The following is a 10590-nucleotide window of genomic DNA, read 5'->3' on the forward strand; positions in this document are numbered from 1 at the left end:
ATATTTGAATGTCTTTTAACAACGTACTCCATAAATCTCTTGATTTATATTATTATCGGTTGTCGCAGTACTGTTGTCAATGAAATGAGTTTAGTATTATTAACCCTTGTGTTGCCTTAGGGTCATTTTGACCCGAATCAATATTACACCCTCCCCCCGCCTTAGGATTAATTTGACCCCATTCAATGTTTAATGTCGGTGTTCTTTCGGTAGTCAACAAACAAACGTAAAGTGCCTCACACTTAAACTTGGAAAACAATATTAATTCTAATAATTTTCTGGAGGTTTTAATTGCTGGCGTCAAATTGAACCCAAAGGGTAAAATATGTTAGTAAATATAAAGGTAACAGGAGGGTGAAACATTGAATCGGGTCAAAATGACCCAAAGGCGGGGGAGGGTGTAATATTGATTCGGGTCAAAATGACCCTAAGGCAACACAAGGGTTAAAGTTACTTTCGCTGCATTTACAGAAAACCTTTACATCAGTATCTCACACATATAATATCCTGCAGAATGGCGTATGGTATATTTCACCTTTTAATCAATGCTTTCTGACTCGTGCACTTCTCTCACACATTACCTCTCACTTTTAGATGCTCACACTCCCTCCCTCTCTTTCTCTCTCTACCAGTCTCTCTCTCTGACACATCAATAAACACACTCACACACCTGTCCCTGTCATCTAATCATAAAATCACTTTTAGTTGCAGATGGTGACTCATCTTTTGTCTCTGGTGGAAACCATATCTGGCAACGAGGTCGTAAGACATTTTGGATGAGGGATGATGCAAAGTGCCACTGTGCAAGGCACCACTCACGACATGGGGAACTCCTCACTGAACAGCTTTGCAGCTGGGGAAAACAAAGATATTAACCGACCATAAAGCCTGACAGCTGAACATAAAAACTCAAATGTTATATTCCCTTGTCAGTGATATCAAATAATGATCAGTTTCTTAGATGAAATAAAATTCGAGTTTAGAGAGAAACACTGTGGAATATATTGTCTTCATACTGTTTTGACTCTAAGAAACTGGGATTCTGTCCAGAACTGTCCTCCTCATATGTTGCTTATTTGACACTTGCATTAACATTTAGAGAGTTTTGTAACATTACATGCAATACATTGCTGAATAAGTCTGCAGGCTGAGCAGTGCAGATGACGGCCATGCTGGACATGTAACGATGCTTAACTCACTCCATGTGGGTGTGGTGGACACAAGATAAGTTATACTGGTGTTTATTTAAAAATGCACAATAAGACACAGGCTGCGTCATGTCGACAGACAGGCTGAATCTCCTTCAGCATCAGGTGTTACTCAGTGACCTCGACTTTGGTTCAAAGATCGGGAGTAAAAAATACTCGGCACGGCTCTGGCACAGGCATCAGACACGATTTACTCCATCATTACTATACTGATGGAGTGGGCTCGTGTCATTACACACCGTCTGCTCTCTAATTCTCCCCTCCGACCACATCGGAGGACACACATCCGCGGCGACTCAATTATGCACAACATTGTCTCCAAACACACGCGCACCTCGTCGCTCCGCCAACGCCGCACGCTGCTCATCATATTGACCGGGAGCGGATGACCTTGTGTATTTACGCTCAGGTCACCTCGTGCGGAAACGACCGAATCGCGGGCACAACAAGTGCTCAAGTGGCTGTCTCTCACAGACAACACATTGCCACATTTGGTGTGTGCAACAGCTTAGCTTCTCGTTGCCATGCAAGACTTGTTGGTGAAAAGCAGACAGGCAATAACTGAAACATGACAGCAGTGACCATCAGCTTGTTGGAATGACCCCCAGCATCATTACTTGACATTAATATGACACACACAAGGGCATCGGGCAACCAACGCGAGAGCTTTGAACTATACAGAGTCTGGATTAAAACCATGCACCGATGGCCGCTGAAATATGTTGCTCACCTTTGCTGTTATCTTCTTCTCTGTTGAGATGCATGGCTCTTCTTACCGTGCACTCACATGGGCTGTCTTTGTTCTTGAAGCAAAGCTGTGCTCTTTTCCAAAGAGTTCTCAAGACAAACTCTTATTCCAATGTTGGATTCGCGGTCTTTGCATGCGCGTGTGTTGTCTTGTTCTGCTGGCACGCACGGACGCGCTTACACTTGTGCGTCCTCCACCCCCTTGTTGTGCTGGATGGAGCAGGTAGTCTATAGGGGATGTTGGTGGTCCGCGTGTATTGTGTGCTCTCTCTCTCTCTCTCTCCCCCCCTCTCTCTCTCTCTCTCTCCCTGTCAGTCTCTTTTCCTCTCTGCCCAGAGTCGCTCAAAGGAATGGTCACAGCCAATGTGCTTGGGAGGAGACGGCGGGCAGACGGGCGGGGTGACGTGAAGTAAGTCGGTAGGAGGTCGTCTACTCAGCTGAGGCATGGAATCCGGTAGCACTCAGTGGTGTAGACCGTTTCATCACATACATTGTGACACACTTTCACTCCGAAACTAAACCCTGATGGTCAGCTCCTGATGACACATTAACGTAGCCTATAAGAGGGGACTTTCAAATGATTAATTAGTTATTTCCCCCCTTCCTATTCAGGTCGTAAATCGCTCATATTTATATTTGTAAAACGTTTTTTTGATAGTGATGGCAATTAATTATGACGGACTGACGATTATATTAAAGTATTAAAAGAGCACAGATGAAAGCAAATATAGCTCGTAATGTGAGCAGAAATGACATGAATATCACCCGTTTCACCGTCAGTCCTGATCATCAGTCTTCCATTCATTGTTCTTACACTGGAATCAACAATCACAGCCATTCACATGTGCATCTCTGCGTATCTTTTTATGCACAACCTGGCGAAGTCCCCTCCACGTTTCATATCTCCCTCACGTGCTGAGCCTCTATCAAGTTTTTCCTTAGTGTCAGTCTGTCTGCTGTCATGATGACCATTGCAGCCAATAGGCCCATACGATAAGGCACATTGACTCGCCATTCACGTTCGCCCAGAGCCATGTGCGTAACGTACGTGCTCACTGGCAGTCTCTAGTGTTACACATCAATCAGTGGCAGTCTGCTGGTGGAGGAGATCATCCCATTCATCTATCTGTATATAGGCCGGTAAATGTGTTAAAAATATAAACGTGTATGTGTTTCACTAGTGAAAGGGAAATGGCTCTTGCTAGAAGCTGTCTGCTGGTGACTGAGGCAATTGTACTGAAACAAAACCTTCTATTTTTAAAACATCTTCTGACTGTATAGCCTTAACTACCTTGTTCATCTTCTATTGCTATTGCCTGTGGTATCAGCATTCACCATTAAAGGAGTATAACGTTTTTAATAGTCAAAATGGAGTATATAAGAATAGAGGATGTCACATGATTCAAATAATATATTGGTTTGAGGCAAATTCGTACCTAAATAAAATTGTTGTAACTTAACTTGATTTATTTTTGCATTGGAAATAAATGCTGGAAGATCTGGAATATGACACCAAGCATAATCAATATTGCAACAACCTCCTTTTTAATACAAATACAGTTAAAAACAAGTATTACACCATATCTTGGTTAATCATCTATGCATTATTTATCATAGGAAAAGCCCTTAGCAACATGTTTTGTATGTCTTTATCTCTGAGTGACTTTACCTGACTCACTAACAATCGATTTGAAGGGGAGAAAACACCCCTATTTTGAATATATATTGTACTTGATAGCTCAGTACCAGTTCAGTGCTCTGCTGGGTTTAGTCTTTGTTCCTTTGTGACTTCTCAGATTTCTGTCTGCCGCCTCTCTTGTGATATCACCTCTTACATCTTGTGTTTTCTTGGAATATGTTTAATCTATTGCATATACAAAGCCTACATTCCTGAAAACTGCTGCTCTCGTTGTGTATCAGACACAAAACACACTCAGCTTTTCCTTTTCCAGGCTTCTCATTGCATCAGCTCTTCCTTGCCCTCACTTTTTCCTCACACAATTTGTGTGATGCATATTTATTAGCCTGTCACAGTGCCTTCTCTGAGCTCAAAACAACATATTCATCAACAACACTTGAACCATGCTTTAATCCTCCAGGGGTTTTCCGTGACATGAGTGCGTAATGTCTTTACAAAGATTTGCTCAGTGTGAGAGATGTTGTTTTATTTCAAACTATAATAGAGAGGTTCATTAGCACTCACATATTCCACGTACTTTAAAAGCCATCAGATCATAATCAACTTCATTATTGTTAGAGGCATTACAGCACCCCAGCTGAGCAAGTGCACAGCAGTCTTGGGAATAATGCGATGTATTTTTACAGCATATGTGCCTCAGACATGCACAAGTCAAAGATTTAACTGCACAACAAACAGGTGGACCAACACATTTGAGAGAATATAGGAATTATATGTCATTGTTAAGCTTAGATGCTCAAATATGTCCATCTTCAGACCAGATCTTTTTTGAGAGTGTCATCACATCTTCCTAAAAACTCTGACAGACTATCAGCAATTCATAACCGGATATAGAAAACAACATTTGAAATGTCTCACCCAGAAAGCCACTTCTGTTGTATTCTCTGGAGGTCTAAATTATGTTGTGAGATTCTGTAAAGGCCTGTGAAGCCTCCTCATCTATAGGGGGGTGGAGCATTATCGTTTTGGGACCACAAGCTTGCTTTTATGAACTTTTGTATTGTTATTTTGTATATAATAATTTGATAATGAAGTGTAATGCAATGTCTTCCAAAAAGATAAATGTTCTATTGATCTTCTCCTGATTAATCAAAAAGAAAGGATTTTACAGTTGACATATTGAACTTGTGGAGATAAAGAAAATCAAACACAATCAGCACAACAATATATACTTCCATTCTTTTATCATTGAAGAATGTGAATTAATTGATTATTCTTGTGCAGTGAAATGAAAATACTCTCAGTGAAGTGTTTGTTGTTTTGTTGTGCCGTGAGCCATTAATACATTACAAGTCGGTCATGTGTCACAAACATAATACAGATGTATGATTGATATGCACGATATATGATTTACACTGTTCACCATTGTTCCACTGCAGCGCTGTGCTTTATAATACTGATTTCTATATGCTACGATCTGTTTATATAATTCTAAATACCAATAAACCCAAGTTCAAAATTCCCAGAAACATAACATCTTCATTAAATCCAGGTCTTCAAAATTTCTTTTGGTACGACTGTGGGAAAAAAACTAAAAAATCATGTAAATGCAGAGGTATTTCAACTCTCGAGCCAAAACTGTCAGACAAGAGCTGGTTCTCGGATGAAAGAAAATCACTGTTTAAAAGCTCAGGAAGAGATTCAAGATTCAAGATTCAAGATGTTTTATTTGTCACATACACACACAGGGTGTGCAGTGAAATGAAAGTGGCAATGCTCAGCAGGAATGTGTGCAACAAACAGTACACACTAACATAATAAAAAAACAACACAATATTTACAGTAAGTGTGTGTGTGTGTGTGTGTGTGTGTCTAAGCGGTGTGTGTGTGTGTGGCACTAGGGGGGCAGTGTGGGGGGGGTCCAGGGTCTGGTGGAGGGAGTCAACCTGCCTGAGGAAAGAAAGAAAGCCAGTCCTCCTTCTCAGTGCTCTGTTTCTTGCAGCGTGACTGCAGCGCCGCAGCAGCACCCCAGCAGTCTGAAACAGGGGCCAGTTGGGGGTTCTGATCTCCTGGTGCTGTCCTGCCACCCTGTTACAAGTCCTTGGTGTACAAGTCACCAGGGTGTCTGCTTATGGAACGCACTACTTTCGTGTCCTTCCTGTCCCGAGCGAGCAGAAACCCTTCCTGTGTCCTGAGCTACAGCAGGGCACTGCTCAGAGCAGCTCCAGAGAAGGAGGACTGCCTAAATCCTTTAAATTTCAGTGAAGAGCTGAAGGAGGCACTGGCTGCCTTTTAATTTGCCTTGCTGCCTGAGATGCCTGTTGTCTGCCTTGCCTGATCCTGTGATGTGGTGGAGATCAGTTTGACCATGTCTCATCTCCACCAGAGTGACTCCCCCACCTCTCCACAGTAGTCCCTCTTGTAGTAGTCCCGTTAATCCCCAGTGGTGATCTTCCTCTGTTGTTGTGAGGCTGTGAGTCCTTGAGGTTGTCTTAGTGACAGAGGCTGTCCATCCACCAGGCCTCAGATCAGCAACAGGTGATCAGGTAGCCTTCACTGCTGTAGGCCTTCTCGTGTTGTCCGACTGTGGAGCCGAACCCACAAGAAGGTTCAACATCACAGCTGCTCAAAGAGCCGTTTCAGAGAGGGCGGGATAAGAGGCTTAGAGAGTGCAGACAGGTCAGCGCTGTCAATCAAGCTACAGTTTCAGTCGCCGAGTGAAGGATCATTATGGTTGGACATTGTCGCGAGTTCACCATCACATTAGTTGTTTTCATTCTGTTTGCTGATTTATTTAACTCTAATGTCATTTCAGACCCGGCCATTCACACCTGATCATCATTCATTCCCTTCACCTGGTTCTCACGCCCGTCCCACCTGCAGCCCATCCCTTCGTTAGTGTGTTAGTATTTAGGTCCCCTGACTTGCCCTCGTCCTCTGCCATATTGTCTTGTGTGTTATTGCCAAGCTCTCCAGTGTATTCCAAATATTGATTCTGATCTCCCTTTTCTGACCCTGTTTTCCTGATTACCTGACATAAGAGTTTTGCCAACCCCTTTTGACCCTGCTTGAAAAGACAAGTAAACATCTTCTTGCATTCCTCTTTCCGAGTTCTGCTTTTGGGTTCAAGTACCTCTAACGCTTACAGGCATGACCGTAACGTGTGCTCGGCCATGACACTTGTTTCCTCAGATTTGCTAAACAAAACGTGCCCCTGACTCTTATATACAAGAACAAGTTTAACGGTTCATATAATGTTATCAACATTGATATCATTCACCAAGCAGACATCTTGAATGCATATCTTGTTCCTTCTTACACAAAGTCTTCAGGTTCAACTAGATTGGATTTTGAGGATCATAATTATGTTTTCGTTGTCTGGATAAAAGTATTCATCGCTCCCCTGAACTATGATTATTCATTAAATGTTTTAAAACAATGCAGAGATTTCTGAATGCTACAGCTTTTCTATTATCACAATACAAATACAAGCGTAGTTGTTGCTAATCAAATGAAGGAATATGAGTAAGTAAAAAAACAAAACATATGTACACTTTATCAAAGATGCACTACTTTGACCCACACACCATTTTCATATTGCTAATGTGTTAGGTTTTAAAATAAAGTATATGTCTGAATATGTTGCTGTAAAAGACATTTATGTATGTTCACTGTTTAAAATGTAGCAGTAATTTTCTGGAACAAAACATGTAAAATACTTTCAATACAATTTGTAGATAAAGCAAAGTTAATAAAAATAAAAAAAGTAGAAGGACTCACTTGCAGTCTGACATCTCCTGATTAAAATAATGTCAATACTCACAGCTAACATAAGGCTGTAATTTGAATGTTTGCAGACGAGCGGGTTTTCCCTGGCACAAGTTAACCTCTGTAAACAAAGGGCAACTAAAGCAAACAGCCACTCAGAGCGTACAAGGTTCTGTTCCCAGAAATCATCCCACTATTTTGGAACAGTTTTGTTAAGATTCCAACCGCACGGGCAATAACAACACCTCTATAGTGGAAATACTGAATACATCATTAAATAAAAAATGTTTAAATGTAAAACCGGTAAGGATGGGTTTACCATAAATCAATGAATAAAATGTAACTAATGAACATAATAAAACATTACTATTACTATATTATCATCTGAGGCAAACATGTGTCAAGTTAAAAAAGTTTCTCGGGTGTTACTGCTGATTGATTTTGTTTCTCTATACTGTTTTTCTCCTCCTTTTATCTGCAACAGCAGCTGCGCCCTCCACTTATTTTTCACAACATTGTTCTCCCGGGTTTTTGTTTGTTTGTGGGGGGGTCCTGAACCGATGTGAGCTCCCTGGACAGAGGATGTTGTATGTGTACAGATAATAAAGCCTTCTGAGCCAAATTTGTAATTTGTGATTTTGGGCTATAGAAAATAAATGTAATTGAATACATCAAATCCTGTCCTACTGTGTTTATTAAGGGTTGAAACACTGTGGCTGAAGAATGAAGATCTCACAAGGCCAATGAAACATGACAGATTATCCAACATCGTATATTGAGAGTGATTCACTGTTGTGTATGTGCATACATCACATTGCATGCATACACATACATATATGTGCATACATACACAACAGCAACAGAAGCAAACAGTGCAGTAGTTGCAACAACACACATATGTTTGTCAGACAACTGAAACAAAAGAGATCTAAAACAATCACAAATATTAGAAAATATATATTAATATATTAATTTAAGGATTTTCCATGACATGTAGCAAACATCTTTTCCCTCTTTTTGTTGACATAAAGCTTGCTTTTGCTTTTGTTTGTATTTTGCACAACTCTGGAATATCCTCAGTGTGTAACCAGCCCTCAATCGGATGGGAATTTTCACCATTGTGAAATCATACAACCCAGTAGAATATAAGTCAGTCAGATCAGTAGAGTCTTCACTGGTAAGGTACTCTTGAATCTTTTAAGACCTACTCTTAACTGTGCAGGAACAGCAAAGTAAGTTTGGAAGATCTGGAAAAACTAAATGTATGTATATTATTTTGTGTTTAAAGGTGAACTATATGCCATTTGTTTGTTTTTGTTTCAGACATCCATAACCATGAAGTTGCTTCTGGCCGGGATTGTTCTGATCTTAATTGTGGAAGCCAATGCCCAGTGGTACAAATTTCCTGTTGAAGCCGCTCAGGGTGAGACATATGACCTTATTCACATCGCACAAGGACAATGTGTTTGCTTGTATTCTATACATCCAGGATTACGTGTTTTAGTATTTTATTGACATGATCTTTTCTGAATTCATTCATTTGATTAAACTGTCTGATGTTCTGATCAGGATCTCGTGATATGTATCGAGCATACACTGATATGAGGAATGCCAACTGGAAAGACTCAGACAAATACTTCCATGCCAGAGGAAATGCTGATGCTGCCAGTAGAGGAGCGGGGGGCAGATGGGCAGCGGAGGTTATCAGGTGAGGAACGAGAACAGCAAGAGGAGGAAAGCATTGTCTGCTTTCACATCGTTGGATGTTGCATATTAGGAATTTTCGGGAAAAAAAATAATCTGTGTAAAAAAACAACAACTGCAGATGGATCAAAGAGCATTTTCTCTACATTATTATTAATGTTTGGTAAATTGTGGAGTATCTCAGGGATCATTTTTGAGCCCTGTGTTTTTGTTTCCATCTACACGATGCTACCAGCTCACATCATTCAAAGGCATTATATTTTGTTATTTCTATGTTGAAGTAAAACAGATCTTTGTATTAAACATTATATCAATTATAATAATATCATCTGATTAAGCAATCTACCCTCCTACATTTGGTGATCATAAGGTTCAGACTCTTCCACAACCTAATCTTTTTGGTTGAAAAGGACTTGTTCTGTCATCTGCTCGTGCTGATATGTTGGGTCTATTTTCTCATTTTAGTAATACCAGAGAGTGGGTGCAGGAAAGAACCGGTCACGGAGCCGAGGACTCCGCTGCTGATCAAAAGGCAAATGAGCATGGGCGCAATGGAGGAGATCCCAACCATTACAGGCCAGCAGGACTTCCTGATAATTATTAGTATGAAAGCCATTGGCATCAATCAATAATAAAACAAACAAAAGAAAAGTCTTCTGTTTGTGTTATTGACATGCAGACACGGTAAAAAGAGTTTTACACAACAAATAAAGATTAATTTTGTCATTGGACTTCACCCTGTTTATTGTCCTGCTGTGTTTGTTGTTACCGTACACCTCTGATCTCATGTCTCTTTACCACTAGTCACTATAATTGTAAAATACAATGAATTCTCAAATAACTGATCAAATACTTTTTATTTGCCCACATCAAAAACAGTTTCTGAACCCGCCCAAACTTGCAAGATGACAAGCATATTAAAACATCGGTTCAATCTTTGCAGAGGCAGATCACAGAGAGATCCCTCTGGGCTGCTCTAAGAGCTGTATACAGTATGCTCATTTATTAATAGTAAGTCCAATATTAGCATATAATCATATTAAGTTCAATATAATGACTCCAATATCAGTTCTTCATTTGTTCAATTGATTTAAATTGTATTGTATTTGTTTATTTTGCAGGGACAGTGCACACCAATCAACAGTATACTGTAAGTGAGCCGGAGCTATTAGCCAGAGAGGTTCACTTTCAACTACTTTTCCCAGACAGATTTTTGAAGGCAGCCTACAAATTCACAAATAACAGAATTAGACTAAGATTCATTGATAAACAGAGTATCATGCAGACAAAACCAATTCATATATTAGCAACAAAAAAAGTGTACCTACAGCAAAAGCAAATATACAGTGCATCCGGAAAGTATTCACAGCGCTTCATTTTTTCCACATTTTGTTATGTTACAGCCTTATTCCAAAATGGATTAAATTCATAATTTTGCTCAACATTCTACACACAATAACCCATAATGACAAAGTGAAAACTGTTTTTTGCAAATTTTTGCACATTTATTAAAAATAAAGAACG

General features: G+C 40.1%; 1 protein-coding gene across 1 annotated transcript; it reads left to right on the forward strand.

Annotated features, from left to right (window-relative positions):
- The first annotated feature begins 8486 nt into the window (after positions 1-8486).
- Positions 8487-9807, forward strand: LOC130192184 (serum amyloid A-5 protein-like). Its single transcript, XM_056411963.1, has 4 exons — positions 8487-8594; positions 8686-8785; positions 8932-9070; positions 9532-9807. Exons 2-4 carry the CDS (start codon positions 8698-8700, stop codon positions 9668-9670), a joined length of 366 nt encoding a protein of 121 aa, XP_056267938.1. The 5' UTR covers positions 8487-8594; positions 8686-8697; the 3' UTR covers positions 9671-9807.
- The last annotated feature ends 783 nt before the right edge of the window (positions 9808-10590 follow it).

The sequence above is a fragment of the Pseudoliparis swirei genome, chromosome 4 (genome assembly GCF_029220125.1).
Source record: "Pseudoliparis swirei isolate HS2019 ecotype Mariana Trench chromosome 4, NWPU_hadal_v1, whole genome shotgun sequence".
NCBI classification, from domain to species: Eukaryota; Metazoa; Chordata; class Actinopteri; order Perciformes; family Liparidae; genus Pseudoliparis; species Pseudoliparis swirei.

Bases quoted from the DNA above. Each gene is read 5' to 3' on its own strand.
- LOC130192184 (XM_056411963.1), top strand. From the start codon at position 8,698: ATGAAGTTGCTTCTGGCCGGGATTGTTCTGATCTTAATTGTGGAAGCC. The intron at 8,786-8,931 runs GTGAGACATATG...TGTTCTGATCAG, and splicing joins TCCTGTTGAAGCCGCTCAGG to GATCTCGTGATATGTATCGA. The intron at 9,071-9,531 runs GTGAGGAACGAG...TTCTCATTTTAG, and splicing joins TGGGCAGCGGAGGTTATCAG to TAATACCAGAGAGTGGGTGC.